General features: G+C 37.0%; 1 protein-coding gene across 1 annotated transcript in view; it reads right to left on the reverse strand.

Moving 5' to 3' along the window:
* LOC134539633 (KH domain-containing, RNA-binding, signal transduction-associated protein 2) overlaps positions 1-25,690 on the reverse strand; it is a 184,160-nt gene that overhangs the window by 42,594 nt on the left and 115,876 nt on the right. The window contains exon 4 of the mRNA XM_063381819.1: positions 10,740-10,886. Coding sequence (XP_063237889.1) covers positions 10,740-10,886 — 147 coding nt within the window. The remainder of the gene's footprint in view (positions 1-10,739; positions 10,887-25,690) is intronic.

Consider the following 25,690-nt stretch of genomic DNA (forward strand, 5'->3'; position numbering starts at 1 on the left):
TTCACCTGACATAACGCCGTGCGATTTTTTTTTCCCTTTGGGGCTTTATAAATGATTGTGTCTACGTTCCGCCGCTGCCTAATGATTTCCCAGAGTTGAGACATAGAATTGAAGAGGCTGTTGCTGCCATTACTTTGGACTTGTTTGTAAACCAAAGTGTGGGAAGAATTGGACTTTTAAGTTGGACGTGTGCCGTATTACTAAAGGTGCAGATATTGAACCTTGTATATATTCCATGTTCACTGGAAACTGACGACCTTGAATGGGAAAATGTTACATTTGGTACTGCCAGTAGCCTATCTATTTAATAATTTACATTTATTCACGGTTGTATTCAAAGCAACAGTTTCTATTAAGCAATTAGTCTATTATTTTAAATAGTTAAAGTGTTTAAGCATTATTTTGTCATCATCGGCCAACAAGTGCGTTTGAATGACGGTTCTCTTTTTTTTAAGCTACAACTCAGCTTTTCAGAGGATTAATATACCGATGTATAATGTTATCTTTTTTTTTTTAATCTTAACTCATTTTTGGGAGAAAAAAAACGGTTTGTACCTTTCTGACGTACTAAGCTAAATAGCCAAACATCTGCCAAGACAAACATTCAAACTTTCACTCGCGAAAACTTTCGCTTTTTAGTACGCGCGTTTTCATCATAAACTTCGATATCTATGCAAATTGAGATCCAACTAAGCGGGAAAATCTTCTTGTGATGTTTAAGAAGATCCAGTGCTTTGTGTTGGCGAATGGAAGTTTTTGAAATATGAGTCCACCCCTCGTGATGTCGGGAAAACTCTATAGAGCAATGAGAAAGTGTGAAACAGGGCGTGAGAGAGGGTGAGATTGTACTATGCGTAATCGCATGGAGAATGTGATGTAACCTAGCCAATAGGGTAAAGTAAGGTAATTTTGCAGTAATTCTAATAAATTATGAATTATAATTGTAATATAAATTTGAAAAAATACAAAAACACTTGTTCATACAACAAACATATATAATAAACCTCATATAACAAAATGACGGCCTTAATACCCCAATTTCTTTAATTATTAAGAAAAAAGTCAACACTTGCGCAGTAAGGTAAGTTTGCAATAAAGGGGGTAATTTCGCAACACAGGTAAGGTAATTTCGCAACAATAAAATTGTTCACACATACTGAAATTACTTGAACATGCTGATGTTTAATCAGAATCGTCGAAGTCATATTTTCCACCACAAATGTCGCACATGTAGACTACGTCGTCGTTAGGACATTTCTGGAAATTTTCATGGTATAGTACTCTGCAGAAAGAACACTGAATCCATTTTGCGCCAGTCTTCTTCGAAACGTCCATTGAAAAGAACTGAGAACACACACCACACTCCCAATAATCTGTGATTAACTGATGTGTCTTCTCGATATTATGGCTAGGTCGACTCTGAAGTCCAAAATATCCAGGCTGAGGCTCAGGTGGGTTGAGACATTTAGCCGACTTATCTTTGATAAGGTGTTTAGCTACAGTCTTTATTTTCTTTTTTAGATTGACTTTCTTCTGCTGACCTATTCATTTTTGGAAAATGTGGCACTTCCAGTAATCGATTAATTTCTTCTTCCTCTGAAATAGTCCTAGGCCTGCATTGGTAATCATCACGTCTACTGCTTTGTGACTGTTGGACTATCTGTAGCCATTTCCTTATGTGGACAATTAGTAGAATTTCCCACTGAAGGCGCATGTGTGAGGAAATTATCTGTCAGTCTACTCGGAGCTAAAGCCTCACTTGCAACAGCGTCAGCATTAAAAAGACATGCTCCAGATTTCCTGAAAGAATTTACAGTATTTTAAGAAGAAAAACTTTCAACAAATGCTGGGCCTAGAATCTCATGAAAGTTAGAACCATCTGGCTTGTCATTGGGATGCAATAGCATGAATTCATTGAGCTCTTTTGACCATTTTCTCTTCAAAGGCTTGTAAACACCCACATCAAGCGGATGTAGCAAATGACTCGTGTGAGGAGGGAATGTCATAAGATAAACTTGGTTTTCTTTAGCAACTTGTATTACCTCTGGTCCGATATGAGCACTGTGGGAATCCATCAACAGAACATTTGGTCTTGCATCAGAAATAGAACTAATAAAAAAACAGACCACTCAAGAATCTTTTCTGAGTTTATCCAACCCTTTGGGGAAAGTCTGACAAGAATTGGGCAGACTGTTGTTTTTCAAGCTATCATTCCACCTCACCCCCTTAAATATAATCATAGGTGGAATAAAATTCCCATCAGCACAAGTGCAGCCGACTAGTGTATGGATCTGACCTCGTTTCCCATAAGTTCTCTTGTAAACATATTTCTTCCCTACTTGACAGACAACCTTATTTGGTTTGACCACATAAGCAAGTCCAGTCTCATCCACATTCCAGATTCTTGAAGGCTGATCTTTAATTCATAATTTACACAAAAGGGCATCTAACTTACTGAAATAGTCATCAATAATTACAGGGTTTGACACTGAAGCACGATATGCAGACAGATTTTCAGGAACCCTTAAGCAACAATTATAACGTTCCTTGAATTTTGACCCCCACCTTTTGCTGGCAATTTTTTTTAGCAGGATTTAACAAGTGTTGACGATTCACAGACTCGGCGAGGTCGTACGCGAGCTTTCTTACTTGTGTCACTGTGAGTCCAAATCCAAGTTCTTACATTTCAATAATGAAGTAAAACACATGCTGTTCAATGTCTGCAGGTTGTGCGTACGGCCTACCCAGTTTAAGCACTTGAGGAAGATCTAAGTCTTCATTATCTTTAATGAACTTTTTCAATGTATTATATGGTACACCAAACATCTTAGTAGCCTTGTAGATAGTTGTGTTTTCATGTTTCACTTTTTTTGCAACACTGAGTAACTCAGAAATGTCATAGTTTCTGTAGTGTGCCAAATTTTTATCACTAGACTTTATTGAAGACATTTTTCGCTCCACTTCACATAGGGCTACGGAAAATTCTCTGGCTGACAGACATCACACAAAGAACTGCACCTAAAAAAGGAATCGTATTTTATTAAATTCGTAAATGAAACATGGGTAATGTAAAACCATAAAACTGTGTATGATATGTTCTATATTACTTGCAATAAATCAGTTTACATAAAACAAAGCAAATGCAAATTGTGTAAATATAGACAGGTAAGTTCGCATGGCACCTTCAAATATGGGTAGGTAATTTGGCAATAGACCTAAACGTAATAACTGTAAAAATAAATTAAAAAGAAGACCTCCTTACATGCAAATGTAATAATTAAACAAACCTAAATAGCTCATTAAAGCTGGAAATAATAGTTGTTTCCGCACGTTCTACCATTACTTCAAAATTTGGCTCAGATTGCTAAGAAACAAGGCTTGATTGCTAACGCCATAGCGTCAACAGAATAAGAGAAAAAAGTTCGGAAATGAAAGGTTACAAATCTACGTTTTCGGCACTTGAAACTGTATGTATTATAGTCATTGTTACTGACATGCATGTGATTACAAAAAATATATTATTAAAAGATGTATAAAATGGTCTTCCATCACAATATGAAACGCCACCGTACATTTTCACGATTTCTGTGGAGCTACCGTTTAGAAAGAAGCGAGCAGATGTGTGCTCCGAAGCGGACAGTCTATGCTAACTGTCGGAGGAAAGACAAACTTCTAGCACGGAAGGGAAGTTAGCAATGGCCTAGTGAAAAAATGCTGCGAAATTACCTGTGCTGCAAAATAACCTTACTTTACCCTACACTCTAAAAAAATGCATTTTGTAATTTTTCACAGGATTTCTTTGGAATAAAGTTCCAATATATTTTATAATTTTTCAAATTTACAATTTTATTTATTAAGTAGTATTTTTTAAAAAAATCACAATATTAACGGAAAAATTGTAGGAAAAATTTTGTAAAATTATACACAAAAAGATCTGAAATTTGTTGACTAGATTTTTGTAGACACCCTGCAATTGATCAATTTAATGTGTTTCAGCTCCATTTGGATCCCCCAAAATTCCTGGCAACTGGATCATGGACACAAACTGGTGTCCCCCGGAGGTGTAGGTAAGTGTATTTTTTAAATTTTATTTTGGGTAATATGTCTATTTGTTAGTGAAGATGTTTCGCTAGAGTTTTAGTCCAAGGAAGTCCTGTCCCACACGTCATTTTGGGTTTAGTTTACGGTCGCGTTTCGAAGCGTCCTCATTCAATCAGTCAATTAACGCGTTATTTTTTTGTAACTATTTTCACCACTGTGAAAATTTTACTGGTAGACTGAACGAAGAACATATTTGAAGGGCATGCAAATAAAACAAAAATTTTCGTGAACACAACATTTTCACGTTATTTCCACATTTTAAAGTAAAGTATTTTTCTTCTAATAATTTTATGTTGTGTTTTATCTATTAATTTAAAGCCTTATTCCAAAGTAATTTGCCGTTTTTACTACTAAATTATTGAATAATTTTTGTAACACTTAGTAAAAATTTTTTTTTTAAAATAATAGAAAGGGTTTTTTTATTCTAACCTAATTAAATATGAAACGTTTCATATTTCAGTTGACTAGTGATAATGACGTGTTTAAAGCTTTATTAATGTCACACATTTAATTAAGATCGTAAACTAAAACAATTTTAAAACAATAGTCTAGAGTCATTCGATTATATAGAATTTAAACAATAATGCACCGGAATATTTTTGTAGAAAACAATTGTTTCTATTGTTATCTTGATTATTTAATATACATTTAAATTCATTTGGGGAAAAAGGCAAAATTACAGAAAAAAATTCTGTGCAAATATTACTGTAGGTTTAATAATGAATTTAATTTAAACTAACCCGTTTTGTCATTTTATTCATACCAATTATTCAATTTTAATAGTAAGCCTATGTATGATTATATTAATGTTAAATTAATCAACTTTAATTTATGGCGAAAAAAAGATCTTCGAGAATTCACAGATATCTTTGTAAAATTACGGATGCTCAATTAACCTAATTTGATCACGATATCGTAAAATTCATCTGGAAGTTAAAAAAACCTTTAAAAACCTTAAAAAATAAAAATACTATTTTTATCTATCTAAGATTTTTTTTACATCAGATAACAAAATTGGTAAGTCGTAATCTACACTGTAATTTTTTTTGTGAACGGAACAGAAATATTATTGTAAAATTACAAGTATTTGTACATTTACATGAGAATAACTGTACATATTATTACAAAATAGTGTTCGCAGTAATTCTAGGTTTGGATTCTTACCCGGGCATTTATGCTTTGTGTTGCCCCAGTATTTAACTTAGTTAAAGTTATTTTTAAAACGTTCCCTGAATATATTTCCATTATTAACTGCGCACTTTAATAAGCATAATAACACAAATCAAAGTCAAAATAATTAATATTCTATTATCTTTTCTATGATTTAAAATAATTATGCTTAAATGAAACCTCAGTTAAAAAATTAAATTTTGTATAAATTTTCGTAAGAAATACTGTCAGTATTATCTAGAAAAAACATATAAAACCCATATCATATATGCAATAACGACCATAGTCATATGTTGTACAAAGTTACAATATATTTCTTGGCAACTGGTTTCCTAAGGTTTTTTTTGTGTAAGCACATAATTTTTTTTTGTGTAGCGTAGTTTTAACGAAGATCCAGTTATCTTAGAACCACGAGTAACCCTTTTTTATGTGAGGTGACTTCCTCGTTTGAAAGTTCGTGAATTCACTGTAATCTTCAAAAGTGTACTACTCTCCATAATGTTGAGCTTTCCAAGATTCTTGCTCTGATTCAAGCTTTCCCAGAAAGGAAGTCGTCAGCCCAAGACACAAGTGGTAAGTTTTCTGGAGTTGGCTTTCACTCGAAACAGTTACTGCGGGGGATAAAGGAACACCTTGTTTTAAATATCTCGCATCTTGGTGATGTCAGCCAGTCTATTCTCTCTCTCTCTCTCTCTCCCTCTCCCCCCCCCCCTCTTAGTCTGTTCCTTCGTTTAACACTCGTTTCTGTCTTTTTCCAACTTTGCTTCTTTCGCTCTTTCGCTTTGCCTTTCAAAGACACGTACACCCTGTTTTGCTCATACAAGAAGAAAAAGTTATAACAATTTGTTTTGTGCACATACTGCTATTATAATTGGTATGTGTGTATGTCCATCTTGCTCTTGAATACAAATGCCATTATTTTTTTGAAAGAATAATTTTTTTTAAAAAATTTACATGCTCTTTTATAAAAGAGCGTTGTTTTTTATGACCTTTGAGGTTTTTTATGCTAAGTGTCCACTAAAGATATCCAAGATTATTTTTCTGAAATATTGGATTGATTAAAAATGAAATAATTTTGGAGGGTATCTAACGTTAACCTCGTTCGATAGTCAAACCAACTGCATTAAGTAAGAAATAAGGCACCAGGCTGACTTTATCCTTGGGGTGGAAATATAATTATACACTTAACCAAAACTCAAGATATTTTAAGAATTAACTCTAAACTCAAATGTTATTGATTCGTTTGTAAAAAAATTACTATGTTTTTATATTTAGTTTTTATACAATTTTAATTGTATTTCATTTATATAATTTTTTATGTGAGTTAGTAGCGATAAGCCTAATTTAGAGAACGGAAAACAAATAATTGTTTCAAAAATAATTTAGGACTTAGCGTTACGTTAACATGTTCTAATAAATGTTTTTATTTGTTAAATTACTTGAAGTCCCACCTTTATTTGCATTACTGTGATGTAGTCTATAATAACATTTGTTATAATATTTCAGCCTAATTACAGCGAATTCATAACATTTGAGTTTATAACATTGGATAAATTAACAGCCTTAAATCCTGGGGACAAACATCCCTATTATTTTTAACACATATCTAACTCAATCATATATCCGGTGTCTTAATTACACACGTCATCCGAAACATAAAAGTTCTACAAATTCATTCACAAAATAAAAGGCTTTTCTCGTTTAATTATCGGAATAGGAACTCGCACATTAAACAATTTGCAAAAAAAAAAAAAAAATCTCTGGCTTCACAATTGATTGCTTTTAACGTAACCCAATGTTTAAAACTTCCCCTAAAAAGAAGCAAAATATTTGGTATAGCACTGGTTGGTATAGCAGCAACCCTTTATGTTATTAACAGGTTCAAATTGGCTTAAAGCTTAATTAAATTGAATTATAATTCTTTGTCATAATATATTGTTTATTTTTAATACATTTTGTTACAATATACGATGTGAATGTTTATTACTTATGTCATGCATGTGAATGCGGCATAATTATATAAATATTGAAAAAGACAACCGTGAAAACACAACAAATAAGTAAAATAAAATTAAAGTCTTAAAAAAATTAGAAACCTTCAGAAATATTTTTTTTTTAAAATAACTAAGATACAATTTAAAATAAAAATTATTTTATTTTTTGAACTTTTTTTAAGGTTTTACATTCTACTTCATCCATGGGAGTTATAAAAAACATTCCAATGCGTCGTTGAAAATGCGTTGCTCCAATGCGTGCTCCGTAAACACACGTATGTAGTAATTCTTGTCGGTATTTCGTAACGTAAGATCATCAAGAAATTATAAGAACAAATTGAAATCAGATGCGCCCAAGTGATCCGCTGAATAATGCCTGAAGGGAACTTAATCAGTAAGCGCTGCCCGAGTTATGAATAGTTAGTTGCTTGTATCTTCAGCTTTATGCTTGACTGAGTATATTTAATTAATTCCTAGCGGTGGCAAGGCGAAGTTTGGGTATCTCTTTTTAGGTTCGCTGAAGAAGGAGGGGGGGGGGGGGGTTCATTAAGATTTTTTTTGTCTTCGGTATTGGGACAAAAACTCAAGCACATCTTACCCATTTTCCCTTTCTCTGAAGTTCTTCTCTCTCTCTCTCTGTCTCTCTCTCTCTCTCTCTGTCCCTCTCCCACTCTAGTAGAGCAACCTCTTGGGCTAGAGTGAAGACACTTGCCTGATAAATGAATTGAAGAACTTTTACGAAACTTACTTCACAATACAGCGTGTTTAAGCTAATTAAATCTTAGGAAGCCCCCCCAAAAAAATTTATATTATCTTTAATCTACAAGAGTAGACTTGCTATTCATAACACAACATTAAATTAGTTTCGATATACTTTTAACTTCTGAAAGCAGCTAATTTTGGCTTGTATTTCGTGGTTATAAATTTCGAACTATATTCCTAGATTTTATGTGGCACTAATTAAAACAGTGGTAAAATTTCTTGGGCTAAACAATGAGGAATATTAATTAATATTGAACTATCTTAACTCTCGCATCAACAAACTCACTTATTTCGCATTAATGCCAATTATGTGAGTATAAATTGTAACAAAAAATATGTTACCGATTCCAAAATGCCCTAAGATTCCATGTCGGTTGGAAACGATATATTTGGTTTTATGACGTTATGCACAAGACCGTTCGATAAAAGGGAAAAAAATCAAGAAATTAGATGTATTTGTTATGTTTGAAGTATGAATAGGTGAAGTGAAATGTGAGTCAATTTATATTTTGGTGGATTAGTGCGACAAATGAATATGTTTATAAAATGATAAAATATACTTGAATTTAGGAAACAACAAGGAAAGTCATTTTTTTATAAGTCGAATAGAAAATATATTCAGTATGAAAAATGAAATAGTTTTAGCAGTTAAATCATCGTTTTAAGTTCGTGTTCTCACGCACTCGAAGGAGTGATAGCCAAATTTAAGACGGGCAATGATTTTTCCAAGTATTTGGTTCTACGCCTCCTCGACATTAGAAACGTACACATGGCATTCAATGTCAGGGAGATAGCTGGAGGAGATTGGTCATGTCCTAACGTAAGGATTCATCATAATATTTGCCTGTAAAAGTTATGAAAAATAATGAAATAATAACTAAATCAGTATGGAAAAACTAAGATTCGAAACTGGGTCTTTCTTAACGTGTGTCCAATTCTTTCCCTTTGCGCCATATTGCTGTATCAAAATGTTCGATATTAGCTGAAATGCGCCGTGGCACTTCATTTGACATATGCTTAAAGGAACATTTGGATTTCGAAAGCTGATTATTAATGAGGTAAGACACAGCGCAATCACAGTCAAGCAGAAACAAACCAGCCTGTCATGTATCAATAATTATTTTGTTGATTTTAAAGATAAAACAAATAATTTTAGCTGTTGAAGGCTGTTTTGGTAAGAAGATCTTCATTTAATGACTATCACGATTTATAATTATAATTCAAAATAATCTTCGTTCAATTTTTTTATTTTCATAAAAAAAAACAAATTAAAAGTTTTTTTTTAAATTTTGGTTTATGTGTTATATACAACAAAGTCATTAGACACGGGTAGATACAAGTTAGGCCCGGTTAATTCGGGAACACATCGGCTGGTACTGGGACAAGGGTCCAGGGGGAGGAAGTGTATAGGGTCAATGACCGACCGGCCTCTAACGTAACGGCGGCCATCTTGGATGACCTTTACATCGTGTTTTATGCCACTAGAAAGAACGCCAAACGTTGGTCAGTTTTATAATGGAAAGTGCATTTTGCCTAAATGCGGACGTAGTGTCTTATGCCTCCGAGATACAGTTACACATTGATTTCCATCAAAACTATTTATAAATTTATGTCTGATTATTTTCTGATATAATCACCAAACCGACATAGCTGTGTTTTTGAAGGGGCCAGATGAAAAACCTCCCACTGCATTAATATTACATTGGCACGGGCATTCTGTAAGCTCCTTTGCAGCAACTGCTAAAAAATTCCTCGACCCATCTCGAGAAGAGTAAAAAAAATCCCTGTAATTTTACAAAATATTCTTTTAGAAACCAGTTGTCAAGAAATAGTTTGTAACACTACATGAAATGTATTGTTACTTTTTTGAACACATTTTTCATATATTAAATAGATTTTCGAGATAATACCTAATATTTCTTATGAAAATTAGCACATAAATTAAAAATTTAATTGATATTTCTTCATGTATGATATTTTAAAACAAGTAAAAGATAACAGAATTTTCAATAATTTAACTTTATTTTGTTTTATTATGCTTATTAATGTGCGCAATAAATACTGGAAAACTACCCAGGAAACAATTAAAAAATATTGGATGTACTGGGACAACAAAAAGCATAAATAATGCCTAGGTAAAAATTTTAACCCAGTATTATTGCGAACATTATTTTGCAGAGATATAGTTGTTTATGGTGTAAAGATAACATTTACAAATATTTGTAATTTTACATGATTATTTCGGCGAGAGTTAACTGTAGACTAAACAAAAATGTTTTTTATTCGTGGACATACACTTTAAGTATTTGAATTTAATTAATGGCGTGAAAAGTAACCTATACGTAAAACTGTAGTGAATTAATTGGGCTACCCTTTTCTAACATGTTTTCGCACACATAATATTCGATATCAAAAAAAGTGACAGCCCTATCAAAACCAAATGAAAAAAAATAATAATATATATTTATATTTAGACATATAAAAAATAAATTCAGTTTAATGAACTGCAGTTAGTATTAAATTAAAAAAGTTAGCTTTAGTTTTGACTGGATGTTTAGGCTAGGTCATAAGTGAACTATTGGGTAGTTAACACAAGATATGCGAAGGAGTCGTATACAGTGCACGTTGACTAGGAAGATACCAGGCGGCAAACTTAGGAACAAAATGTCCAATCACTTTGCTTGAGCGCATGGGCGAGGGTATCAGACTCACCGGCACCAGGAACCTGCGGACCTCGGCGAGCGCGTAGGCGATGCGCGCGTGCGCCTCGGCCGGCGGCGCGAAGGCCGTGATCTCCACGTGCAGGTCGTCGCTGAGGTGCGAGAACTTGGGGTCCCCGGAGCTCCTCAGCTCCTCCTCCTGGGAGAAGACAGAACATCACACCTCTCAGTTAGGAATCCCAAAGTGAATCTGCTCACCTCCTGGAAGAGGAAGAACATCACACCTCCCTTGTGAGGAATCCCAAAGTGAATCTGCTCACCTCCTGGAAGAGGAAGAACATCACACCTCCCTTGTGAGGAATCCCAAAGTGAATCGGCTCGCCTCCTGGAAGAGGAAGAACATCACACCTCCCTTGTGAGGAATCCTAAAGTGAATCTGCTCACCTCCTGGAAGAGGAAGAACATCACACCTCCCTTGTGAGGAATCCCAAAGTGAATCTTCTCACCTCCTGGAAGAGGAATAACATAACACCTCCCTTGTGAGGAATCCTAAAGTGAATCTGCTCACCTCCTGGAAGAGGAATAACATCACACCTCCCAGTTAGGAGTCCCAAAGAGAATCTTCTCATCTCCTGAGAGAGGACGGAACATCACAAACCCCCGTTGTGTATACCAAAGTGAATCTGCTCATCTCCTGGAATAAGACAGAACATCACATCCTCTAGTTAGGATTCCTAAAGTGAATCTGCTCACCTCCTGGAAGAGGACAGAACATCACACCTCCCAGTTGGGAATCCCAAAGATAATCTGCTCACCTCCTGGAAGAGGAAGAACATCACACCTCCCCAGTTAGGAATCCCAAAGAGAATATGCTCATCTCCTGAAAGAGGACGGAACATCACAACCCCCCGTTGGGTGTATCAAAGAGAATCTGCTCGCCTCCTGGAAGAGGACAGAACATCACTCCTCCCAGTTGGGAATCCCAAAGTGAATCTGCTCACCTCCTGTAAGAGGAAGAACATCACATCTTCCTTGTGAGGAATCCCAAAGTGAATCTTCTCACCTCCTGGAAGAGGAATAACATCACACCTCCCTTGTGAGGAATCCCAAAGTGAATCTTCTCACCTCCTGGAAGAGGAATAACATCACACCTCCCTTGTGAGAAATCCCAAAGTGAATCTTCTCACCTCCTGGAAGAGGAATAACATAACACCTCCCTTGTGAGGAATCCTAAAGTGAATCTGCTCACCTCCTGGAAGAGGAATAACATCACACCTCCCAGTTAGGAGTCCCAAAGAGAATCTTCTCATCTCCTGAGAGAGGACGGAACATCACAACCCCCCGTTGTGTATACCAAAGTGAATCTGCTCATCTCCTGGAATAAGACAGAACATCACATCCTCTAGTTAGGATTCCTAAAGTGAATCTGCTCACCTCCTGGAAGAGGACAGAACATCACACCTCCCAGTTGGGAATCCCAAAGGGAATCTGCTCACCTCCTGGAAGAGGAAGAACATCACACCTCCCCAGTTAGGAATCCCAAAGAGAATATGCTCATCTCCTGAAAGAGGACGGAACATCACAACCCCCCGTTGGGTGTATCAAAGAGAATCTGCTCGCTTCCTGGAAGAGGACAGAACATCACTCCTCCCAGTTGGGAATCCCAAAGTGAATCTGCTCACCTCCTGTAAGAGGAAGAACCTTCCTTGTGAGGAATCCCAAAGTGAATCTTCTCACCTCCTGGAAGAGGAATAACATCACACCTCCCTTGTGAGGAATCCCAAAGTGAATCTGCTCACCTCCTGGAAGAGGAAGAACATCACACCTCCCTTGTGAGGAATCCCAAAGTGAATCTTCTCACCTCCTGGAAGAGGAATAACATAACACCTCCCTTGTGAGGAATCCTAAAGTGAATCTGCTCACCTCCTGGAAGAGGAATAACATCACACCTCCCAGTTAGGAGTCCCAAAGAGAATCTTCTCATCTCCTGAGAGAGGACGGAACATCACAACCCCCCGTTGTGTATACCAAAGTGAATCTGCTCATCTCCTGGAATAAGACAGAACATCACATCCTCTAGTTAGGATTCCTAAAGTGAATCTGCTCACCTCCTGGAAGAGGACAGAACATCACACCTCCCAGTTGGGAATCCCAAAGGGAATCTGCTCACCTCCTGGAAGAGGAAGAACATCACACGTCCCCAGTTAGGAATCCTAAAGAGAATATGCTCATCTCCTGAAAGAGGACGGAACATCACAACCCCCCGTTGGGTGTATCAAAGAGAATCTGCTCGCCTCCTGGAAGAGGACAGAACATCACTCCTCCCAGTTGGGAATCCCAAAGTGAATCTGCTCACCTCCTGTAAGAGGAAGAACATCACACCTTCCTTGTGAGGAATCCCAAAGTGAATCTTCTCACCTCCTGGAAGAGGAATAACATCACACCTCCCTTGTGAGGAATCCCAAAGTGAATCTGCTCACCTCCTGGAAGAGGAAGAACATCACACCTTCCTTGTGAGGAATCCCAAAGTGAATCTTCTCACCTCCTGGAAGAGGAAGAACATCACATCTCACCAGTGAGGAATCCCAAAGGGAATCTGCTCACCTCCTGGAAGAGGAAGAACATCACACCTCCCCAGTTAGGAATCCCAAAGAGAATATGCTCATCTCCTGAAAGAGGACGGAACATCACAACCCCCCGTTGGGTGTATCAAAGAGAATATGCTCGCCTCCTGGAAGAGGACAGAACATCACTCCTCCCAGTTGGGAATCCCAAAGTGAATCTGCTCACCTCCTGTAAGAGGAAGAACATCACACCTCCCTTGTGAGGAATCCCAAAGTGAATCTTCTCACCTCCTGGAAGAGGAATAACATAACACCTCCCTTGTGAGGAATCCTAAAGTGAATCTGCTCACCTCCTGGAAGAGGAATAACATCACACCTCCCAGTTAGGAGTCCCAAAGAGAATCTTCTCATCTCCTGAGAGAGGACGGAACATCACAACCCCCCGTTGTGTATACCAAAGTGAATCTGCTCATCTCCTGGAATAAGACAGAACATCACATCCTCTAGTTAGGATTCCTAAAGTGAATCTGCTCACCTCCTGGAAGAGGACAGAACATCACACCTCCCAGTTGGGAATCCTAAAGATAATCTGCTCACCTCCTGGAAGAGGAAGAACATCACACCTCCCCAGTTAGGAATCCCAAAGAGAATATGCTCATCTCCTGAAAGAGGACGGAACATCACAACCCCCCGTTGGGTGTATCAAAGAGAATCTGCTAGCCTCCTGGAAGAGGACAGAACATCACTCCTCCCAGTTGGGAATCCCAAAGTGAATCTGCTCACCTCCTGTAAGAGGAAGAACATCACACCTTCCTTGTGAGGAATCCCAAAGTGAATCTGTTCGCCTCCTGGAAGAGGACAGAACATCACACCTCCCAGTTGGTAATCCCAAAGTGAATCTGCTCACCTCCTGAAAGAGGACGGAACATCACACACCTCCTAGTTGGGTATACCAAAGTGAATCTGCTCACCTTTTGGAAGAAGACAGAACATCAAACCTCCCAGTTGAGAATCCCAAAGTGAACCTGCTTACCTTCTGATTGAAGAACGAACCAAGTAAAAAAAAAACTTACACATTCATTATCAAACAAAACCTAATTTCTATGACGTTCAAACGAATTGCCAAATCCAGTGTAGTGGCGCTTTCTTTATCTTTTAAATTATTGTATTTAATTCTTTACAGTTGACTATCTATTCATAAAGTTTTGATTACTGCATCGATCATTTGATATATTTTCATTTATATGATTTTGTTTTTTGGGCATTTTTATTTACATCTTTTATTTTAAATTTTCCGTTTTATTGTGATTAAATGTTTTTGTCTTTCGTTTGTTTTCCGTTACTGCTTAATAGCTTTGTATGGTGATAGCTTTACACCATTAATGCTAGCCATCTCGGGTATTTCTTAAAATTATTCATGCAATGAGGAATTTTGATTTAATGCAATTTCTTGGACTTATACCATTGCAGTTATTCACTGTTTGTCATAGGAAAAAAAAAGCATGATTGCAAAATAAGTACTAAAAAATGAATACATAAACCCACAGAGAACAAGCATAAATCAGCTGATGTCAAACAGATAAACCCAACGATGAACCCAAACAGGTATATTTGGACAACGTAACGACAGAATAGAAGAGAAGAACCCATTCAAACATTCATATCAGACAGCACAAGAATTCCGTGGAAGTAATTTAGTATTGAAAAAAATAATAACAGCACAGACGAACATAGTAGGCTAACAAAAACGAGACATTTTCAACAGTAACAGTGAATGCAGACAGACAACAAAAACCTGGACACCGCATCAAATATACAAACACATCGAGAAAGCTGTATATTTACTTTGCCATTTTCATATATCTGCTCATTTAGTTATCTTTTGTGCTCAACATATTTGCATTACCATTTCCGTTTTTAATGCTCTGTTCTTTTTCTGCGCTCGATTTAAGAGTTTGAGATTTTAGGAAAATCTCTATGATAAGATTTTCCACCTGATCACTAGGGTTGATGCTTTTGCTTTTAAAGGTTTTGAATAGATTTTGAATTTACAGTAATTTTGGGCTTTTCTACTGTAGTTCTTTTAATTGGAAAATCCCAGGAGTCAAATTACCTTGAATAAAATAAACATAGCTTTTAGATATCAAAAGTTGATCCACGCACTTCTCAACGAATAATGCAACTCCAATGAACAAAGAGTTATTCGTAGTTCTAAATTAAATGTTCTTCGCAGAAACAGAGCTTTACTTGTTCTTTAGAGTCCTTTGTTCCATTTAGCACAAGGTACACAGACAATTGGAAGAAATAAAAAAATGAGTTATGTAGATGTACGAAATTTTTAAAGGATTTGTTTATCCTGAATGGCGATTGTATTTAAATTATGTTTAAAGTGTAAGCAAACACAATACGCGTAATTTCACTAAAACAAAATTAAACTTATTAACATCCCTGAACGGTAAGAAACCAGCGTTCTTCGTAAATTGCGCTCTTAAAATTAAGGTTAGGTGCATCTGCTTAATATTGTAGCTGTAAATATATATGGTGCCAAGGCAGCTCGCAAAACAATGTTCAGTTACCATTCACGTACCTACTTGCAACAATTTATAGCCAAACTAATGAACGATGCAGAGCCAAACAATTGCGCACGGCTAATACGGGCGTGAACAATCTCCCCGGCTTATTAATTACGCGACGCCGCCGTTCCCAAACGAAGCACATATCGCGTCGCGCGCTCCGGAGACATTTCCCCCGAAATTGACCCTTTTCCAACCTCGCACGAAACAAAATAACGGCCGTAAATCTTCGCGCGTAATCACGTCGAAACAATTGCGCGCCTCTTAATAATCCACTCTCGACCCCAATTCAACCCCTCTTACACCCCTCTCTCTTCCCCTTATTTCTTTTTTTTTTTGACGCCCTCCTCGTCCTTGGGAGAATTATTCATCCAGCTCTCTCTCCTAACCCTAATTTTGCTGGATTAAGAGGGAGACGTGTACATGCACGTGACTGTATCGTCCTGTAATTTTCCTGTCCCTGCGCCGCCGGCTCGAAATCTCACCCCTCCCCCCCTTCCACCGCTCTATTTCAAAACCGTCTCCCGTTTTCTACCTCACCCCTGCGTTACCTGGTGCGCCATGCCGTATTCTCCGTATATTTGAGTCCCCTCTTTACGTGAAAGGTGAAAGGAGTGAGAGAGGGTAAAGTGTGGGTAAAACTCCCCCATTTACCCTTTTTTACCTCTTTTTTTTTTCGTTCCCCTGCCTCCCACACAGTTATTAAAAATTACCCTCCCGTCAGTGACTCCAGCTGGCGTCACCCCTTTCCGTTCTCTCGACAGGATCGACTTCCATTTCCGCTCCCGAGATTTGCCGAGTCTTTATCCCTCCAGCGTTTATCCCCCCCTTCGACGTCCCGCCCTTTCACGACCTTTCTCCTGTTCCCTGGTCCGTGCGAATATTTACAAAAAAAAAAAAATAAGAAGAAAGTATCACCGTGATAACATTTGAGAAACCTGTTTTGCCATGATATGAAAAGAAGAGGGGAAAGCGAAAATGAAATAAGAACTCTCTTCCAAGGAACAGAAAAGCCGAACGAAAATTATTCTTCAGTCATAAATAAAAGGAAGAATTTTTGAAAGAAGACACAAAAGGGTTTGTGTCAATAAAGAGACGCTAGTAAATCTATTTGATGGAATAAAAATAATTTTTTTTTAACTTATCGAATATATTTATGGATGGATGGAGCTTCTTAAGGGGCCATATTTTAGTCTCATATTGAATATGACTTTTTTATGTGTACAACAAAAATTGCACACTGAATTACAGTATGAATAACAATTGCTTTAGTATGATACCCATATAAATTAAATAATAAGGAAAATTCAGAAAATGTTTTTACATTATTTAATAACCTAAGCTTACTGCGTTTTTGTCACGTTATCAAAATACATATGCAGTTAGTGACTCAAAATTCTTTAGAATTATTTATAACATTCTACCAAAGAATGTTGATATAACTGAGGGAAATTATAAACATGTATTTTCAGCAAAACATTTCATATCGTTCAGATATTATTTTGGCTATAGGTTGTTCCAAAACAAATTCTTTATATTTTTAACTGAATTTATTACACTTGACAAGTCAGCAAATTGAAAAATGTTAACTAAGGTAAGCTGAAACTTGCAGAGCCTTCTTAGGAGATCATGTCAGAATTTTACTTGATTATGTAAGCTCTCCCTGCTAACTGCATAATCTGCAGGTATACTTATAATATCTAAGCTTCAGTATCGTTTATTTTCATTTGGTGCCAAGTCGTATATTACCTTTTATCATTTACCTATAGTAGTTTTAATCGTGGTTACAAAACCTCGGAAACAAAAGCCGGTCACCAAACTAAAATAAGCAAACAAATTAAAAAAAAAAAACTTTAGAGACTTTTTTTGACTTCTGAATATTTTTTATGTGTAACATCTTATCTCTCGGTAAACAGCATTTCGTAAGAGTTATTTAGTAAATGTTACGGAAGTCGCATGGAACGGAAATGTGTAACAACGGTGCTGTCACCTGTGGCGGCTGGTGTGAACCAAAGTTCACAAAGCCAAAGGGGAAACTTAAAAGTTTTAACTGTTTGATAATTTAAAAAAAGATTATCATCATTTTAATAAAAACCTTGTCGAAAATCAGGTCCGAAGCTGGGTTTTTTTTTTTAGTAATTTTTTCAAGTTTTTCTCTTTTATCGGAGCCGTTCCAGTAAGTATATAGTTTAAAATTTTAGTGTACAAATGGAATTATTTGATGGTCAACGTAGCTTATCCTGCAGAGAATTCTAACGGTGGGTGAAGGAACTTCGTGTGATTCGCGTCCAGAAATTCAGTTGAAAACACAATTCCGTGTCCGAATTTTGCATTATGAGTGTATTTGCAACACGAGAACATATGGATTTGCTCTTTACCCAGGTTAGATATTATATATCTCTGGCGAGTACTGAAACACTAACTCGCATTTTTTTTTTTTTTGCCGTTTGCCGGAGAGGTCAGCATGGAAGGGTCGCACAGAGGTGACGACGCTATTTCCGGGCGGGGAGAGTCCGAATAGTAAAAAAAAAAAAAAAAAAAAAAAAAAAAGGCCTGGGGTTCAACACGAAGAGAGCAATCCACCGCTTGCCCTGTTCTCCCTTCTCACTCACCCCCTCCCCCACCCCTTCGTCCATCATCCTGCAGTGGGTAATGGAAGCTGGGAGGCCACGATGGGTACAGTCCGGTCCGCGGGAAATTGCGCACCTGCTGCTGTTGCTTTGGTGCGGGATCCTCGCATCTACTTAAACTGGCGCGTCTATAAGCACGACGTTTTGCACAGGAGTTGCTTCTATAACGAAACTGAATAAATCAGTGGTGACTCCAGCGGGTAGGCCTAGTCCAACCCAAAATTTTCAAAATTGAAAATTGTAAACAAGATTTTTTTTTATAAAAAAATATACACAATTCATACTAAACGTTAGGTTAATTTTGAAAATTATAAGAGAAGTAAATCCCATATTCATTCAAAACTGTACTCATCTGCCCCTTCTGAGAAGTGCAGTTTGCATTGGAATAAAACTATATACATTCGTCATTTTACATTAATGTGTGAGTTGCGTTGCAATGTTCATCTTATGTTAACGCAAGTTTAATCCTTAAAAATTAATTTTGTGACCTTTATAAGTATTTAATTGTATTTTTGTTTCCATAAGTTATTACGTTTATAATAATTGTTATGATTAATATGCTTTACATATTGGACTCCAGGGAGAAATAAAATGACCCTCAGAAAGCCACAAAACCTTCCAATTTGCATCTGAATTTTAAAAATTCCCTGGACCAGCCTCTTTATATCTACATATATACATATATACCTCCAACTATCTCTATATCTTCTATACATAAATCTCTATATGGCTCTATACATCTATATATCTCTTTATCTAACCCATTTCATTCTCTATACCTCGCTCTATCTCAGCTTATCTCTCTGTCTCTCTCTATCTCACTCTATATATATATATATAGCTCTATCTATCTCTCTTTTATATTTAAATAAATTGTGTCATGCGTGCGCACTTATACAACCAAACAGACGAAGTGCCACTATATAATATGAAATAGACACATTTTTTGAAAATATTCGTGCTCCAACTATTGCAAAATAGTTATACCGTCACAGAAACCTTCACTAAGCGGACTGGTCTCACCAAGGAGAAAAATATGTATTTGCCAGACCTTACTATGTGTATGATCGTGTGACAGAAATAGAGAAATGACACTCACTCACTATTTGTATGTCTATGATCTATGATTTTATGTCATAAAATGAAATTATCTCTTTTTTACTCACTTGGGGATGGAATTTCATATTAATATGTGGTCTATGTGTTAATCCGGGTTATGAGCTCGCTGTAGTCTAAATTTCATCCAGATCCGTTCAGCCGTTATGGCGTGATTGAGTTACAAACATCCATCCATCCAAACTTTCACATTTATAATATTAGTGGTATGTAAATTTCCCTTTTTTACAGCACATCTGAGATAGGACAAAAAGCCCTCGTATTAAAAAAAAAAGACTTAACATTCGGCTTTATGGTTTGTTTCGAACAGTATTAACGTGTGCCTCTTCTTTGCAGTTCACAAAAAAATTTTATAGTGCTGTAGTCACACTGTGTAACAATTTTCAACTTAGGTTAACATACGAAGAACGCTGGCCGAGAGTTATAACAAGTAATGAGCAGCTCAGGGAAGATATATTCAAACCTAGGAGTCCATAAGAAAACATTCAGCAACTGCTGAAATGAATTTTACAGAACTTATTTTTAATATGTAGGCCTAACTGATTTAGTATAAAGAATTTTATTATTATTGTTATAGCACCATTCTAAATGTTGGGTCAGATTCATTAGCAATATTTGACTTTTTTATTTTGGTAACTGCTTTTTCGATAAATAAAAGTATACAGATACGCTTTTTTATACAAATTATATGTTTGCATTTAATCAGGCATGAAGAAACATTCCACAATTATACATAGTAAATGAGATGTTCTATAAAAAATAATTTTATCAAACAAAAAAATAACTGCTATCAGTGTTTGTGTTTTAATTCTTCAGGACAGTAGAAAAAAAATCACTCCACTGAAAGTTTTGCATAGGAAGGTGATTAAACCCACGGTTTTATAACGTGTTAAAAGTGGATTTCTGTTGTGCCCATTCCTCTTTCGCGATGTGCAATACGGTGACACCACGGGGAAAGGAAATCCCGAGTTTTAATGGAAATTTGACGCCCCGGCTTCGCCCATTGGCCATATTTCGCGGTGACGAATATTGCGAAGTATTATCAGCGGTTGCGGCGAGAGTGTGGTTCGTTAATGAACTGTCCTGCTTGCGTCTCGTGAATCATGGCCGTGTGCGCAGTGGTTCGCGTAGCGGTTTAGACTTTCGAGTGAGTTTTTTTTTTTAAAAATAATATTTACATGATGTCACAAACTCCCTACTCCCTTCACCCCGAAGTTGGACAAATTTGAATCGTGGTTAACGAACACAGCAGGATATGAGGGGAAAAAAAGGAGGGGTAGGGGAGTAGAAATGCCGCATTGGTTATATGTCCGTTATCTCGTCACGGTGTTTTATTTCATGCCGAATTAATTATTTAAAAGTTATGAATGTGCAATGTCACCGCATGTTTCTCTGCGCCATCGTGTGTAATGAACAATAAATGATACTGTGGCTTCCCTAATGTTCCTCGCCAGCACACTCACAGTGGCTGGCTTCGACAAGTTGGTGTGGACTGAGGAGAAGCTACAGCTACACGTAATGCGCAAAAAATTTGAGTAACACAACTTGACTTAGTAATTTTCGGAATCATTTACCACCACGATCTTAGTGGATGTCTGCTTACATTAACTTATTTAAACTAAATATTCATGAAGAGTCACTATATTTTCGGCCAATAAAACGATTCGATAGTTACCGTAGCTGCTCCGGCAGGTAAATCTAGCAACGGGTGTGAAAACTACGTGTGATTTGCGTCTAGTAATTTAATTAAAAGCATAATTTCTATACTTTTTTCACGCTCGGAAAATCATGTTAAAGAATTCTACGTTAATTTAGTATTATAAGTGTATTTGCAACATGTAAACACATGAATTTGCTCGTTACCGAGGTTAGATGTTACTCATCTCTGGCGAGAACTGAGAGACTCACTCACATTTGCTTTTTTTTTTTTTTTTTTTTTACGAAGTGGTTCTGTGTTGCCAAATCATTTTACCCCTGCTCGCACTAGATAGGTGGTGAACTGGCTTTGAAGAGGGGGGGGGGGGGGGGGGTTGAAAAGGAGGAAAAAAAGTAGGTGGGATGGGATCCCAGATATTGAAATTTTGCCCCCCCCCCTTTTTCACCCCAAATCCTTTTTTCGAGGAAGGAAAAGAAATGGAGGAGGAAAGAGAGTAAGAGAGTTAGCGGGAAAGCAAGGCGCGCAATCCTTGAGTATAAGTGCATCCCAGTGGCCTTATTCCGAGCTGTATCCCCTCGTTTCCTTCTTTTCTCCTCCTTATATTTCCCTACACAGAAATATATATTTTCTGTGCTTTTACAAAAATGATTATACATTGGAGACCCGCTGCCATGGTACAGTTTGTAACACTACAAGAAATACATTGTAACTTTGTACAACACATGGCTATGCTTACGTTTGCACATATTAAATATTCATTTCCGAGATAATACGAAGTAATTAGTATGCAACTATGCGCATAATTTTATATTTTAATTAATGTTTCGTTCAAGCATATATATATTTTTTTATAAAACCATGGAAAATATAATCGAATATTCAACAATTTGAATTTATTTTGTTGTATCATGCTTATTAATGTGCGTAGTTAATACTGCATGGGACACGCACATTAAAGGACCCCTCCCACACACACACACACACCATCAGTCCAGCTCCCAGTTTGGACTGAATTGAGGCCCTCTGCACACGTCATCAGTCCAGGTACTCAGTTCGGAACGAACAGTCCGAACTGTCGGTTTGGACTGAATTGGAGCCTTCCTTACACACGATCAGTCTTGTGGTTGATGCTGCTGTTGGATGTATCGTTTCATCGTAGAATATGGTATAAACTTTGGATGTTGCAATTGCAGTTGCACTTTTAATAATGAAATGAAAAAAATAAATAAAGTAACCAAAGAGTATAAACAACGATGTCTGCCACGACACTCAGCTGATGGACTGACAGTTTGGCCTAGTGAACGGCAGTTCGGACTGAGGGGTCTCGGACCCAAAGTCCGATTTGATGGACAAGCCATCAGTTGGTTAGTCCATCTGTTCCGACTGATCAGTCCAAAGTCCTTGCTCACACACGGCAGTTCCGACTGTTCAGTTCCGACCGATAAGTCCGAACTGACAATTCGGTCTGTCGTGTGTGTGTGTGTGGGGGGGGGGGGGGGGGCTTTAGAGACGATTAGGTGAGAATGGAGCAATGACGGAAACGGGAGCACACAGAGAAAACCTCGGAACCGTTTGAGGCATGAAAATAGAATAGATAAAACATAAATCTTTGGATAATCTTTGGATATGCTTCGAGTTTTACTAGTACCTCCCGTAGTTACAGTCATTTGTAAACCGTTGCCTGAATATATTTCCAATATTAATCGCGCACATAGAAGCACGATACAAAAAAATAATGAAATAATGTCAAAATTTGTTGAATATTCGATTATCCATTTCCATGGGTTTTGAAAAATAAATTTCATGCTTGAATGAAACATTAATGAAAATACAAAACTATGTGGCCAATTTCATTTCATAGCAAATACTTAGTATTATTTTGAAGAAAACAAATTGTTTTTCATACGTGCGAAAATAACCATAGCCATTTGCTGTACTATTTCTCGGCCACTGGTTTGCATAGTAATCTTTAGTAATCTCATAGAATTTCTTTTTTCGTGTACTAAAAGCAGAGTATAATTTTTCCCGTGCATGGTTTAAATTAACCGCGGTGGCACACGAACGCGTGTCTTTTTTTTTCGTGTGCGTGTGACGTGAACAATATGCCTCGACCTTCGCCTCCCTCCCACCTCTCCCGCCCAAGCAACACGGCGTGTGCTCACCGGAGTGAACTAACGAGGTTAATAGCCCGTGGAGAGAAGTTTCGCGCTTGGTATCAACAGGCGGTTTATTACTCAATTTTGTGTTCCGCCGGCAGCCCGTGTGACGCCGAAATTAACAACGAAGACTCTCCCCGCGACTCGGCCGACCATCAACTAAACATTAGCGCGAGTTTCAACCCCTCCCCCCCCCCCCCACACCAAACATGCATCCTTTTTTTTTTACACGATTCCCACCCCCGTGTTTCGCCACAATGCTGGACTCACAACACTTTTTCTTAACTCGTGCGTGGAATTGGGGACGTACACGTTCACGTGAGATTGCAGACATTTCCAAAAAAAAAAAACATTTGTGCTTCAAGCGAACGCTCCCTATTTTGATGAAGACTTGGAGCGCGCGCGCGCCTGCAACTCTCTCTCTCTCTCTCTCTCTCTCTCTCTCTCTCTCTCTCTCTCTCTCTCTCTCTCTCTCTCTTCCCCTCTTGTGTTTCATCTTTTTTTTTGTCTTTAGTTCCCCTACTCCCCCTTCCTCAACAAACTTCTGATAATGAATTTTTACGACGCGCGTGCATTATGCCAAGAAATTTTCACACAAAATAATTCCACATAAAAATAAATACGATATGCATGTGTTTTTTTAATCTTGTACTTAAGTGATTGATATTGAATAATGGTACATATAATAAAAAAAAACATTTATTTACTGTAAATATTGGCGATAGGATTGGTTTAAAAAAAGTTTACATGTGTGTTTAGGCTTATATAATTGTGTTTAAGTTCCTAAATGTATAATTTATTTGCATTATAAATTATAACATTATAATTTAATAAATAGTTAAATAAAGTTATTAAATTAGAATCAACATTCAACATATTTATGATTTTCATTAGATATTATTTAAAATTAATCTCGATAAATGGTGGTCGCAGTAATACTCGGTTCGGATCCTTACCCGGGAATTTATGTTTTTGAGTTTTCCCAGTATCTCCAATAGTTAAATTTATTTGTAAACCATTCCCTGAATAGCTTTCCTGTATTAACTGCACATATAAATAAGCATTATTGAACAAAATAAGTTTAATTTGTGTATGTTTGATTATTGTTTTTCAAGTTTGAAAAAACATTATGCTGGAACGAATCATTATTTAAAATATAAAATTATGCGCCAATTTACATCCGAATTACTTAGTATTATCTCTAAAAGTATTTAATATATGCAAAACTAACCACTGTACAGAGTTATAATATCTTCCTTGTAGTATAACAAACTATTTCTTGGCAACTGGTTTCCAAAGGCATCTCTTGTAAGAGAAAATCTTTTTTTTTTCTGTTTATCATTTCACCATGTATTCTGCTACAATGCTTGATTAAACACTCCTTCTTAAACATGCGTAAGTATCTAGGAAGTGTTGGTATTTAAGGAAGGGGAGGGAAAAGCCAGAAAAAAAAATACTAAGAAGAGGGCAAGCAGGAGAGACATTCCACAGGTGTGTGAGAGATTTGGTATGCAAGAAGGAGTTTCCATTAAAATGCAAACGAGTGTCGTACAATACTGACTACGCGCTCATAGTCATTTATGGAGCAGAGACTTGGACTTTAGACAAGAGAGATGAAGGGAATATCGGGGCAATAGGTGTGTAGTTTATCTGAAGTATGCTGGCAGATACGAGGTGAGACAGTATCAGGAATGAGAGCGAGAGAAAAAGGAAAGGTCTTGAATGTGACCATGGAAAAAGCAAGAATGAGATGGTGTGTTCATGTGGAAGAAAACTGGGAAAACAGAGGCTACCTAGGAAAATGACGGAGTTGGAGTACACACGAAGCAGGCCCCAAAGAAGACTAGGGAGGAAGTCGGAAGAGCAGATATGTAATTAAAGACCCGGTCCGGCTGCAAACAGTTGAAGATGATGATAATTATGATGATGAAGGAGGATCAGATGATGATGAGATAATGATATGATGATAGAGGTGATGATTATGAGATGCTGATGAGATGAACACATGATGATATGGTGATGATATTTAAAAATCATGAAGAAAACCACGACATTATAAAAAGAAAGAGCAATTTTATTTACTTCCGCCTTAATTGATGGTAGTTATTTTTTATTTACTCTGTTAACTTTGTCATAAAACAGAGTGTGAAAAAGTTATTTAATTAATAACGTTCGGAAATTTTGTTTTTCAACGTCATATTGAGAAGAAAAAAGGTTTCAGAGATGCGCTCGAGCATACTCAAGCGACTAGGAGTCACATCCTGTGTTTGTCTCTTAGCACACTCCCTCCACAACCTCTTCACACGC

The sequence above is a fragment of the Bacillus rossius genome, chromosome 15 (assembly GCF_032445375.1).
Source record: "Bacillus rossius redtenbacheri isolate Brsri chromosome 15, Brsri_v3, whole genome shotgun sequence".
In the NCBI taxonomy this organism is placed as follows: domain Eukaryota; kingdom Metazoa; phylum Arthropoda; class Insecta; order Phasmatodea; family Bacillidae; genus Bacillus; species Bacillus rossius.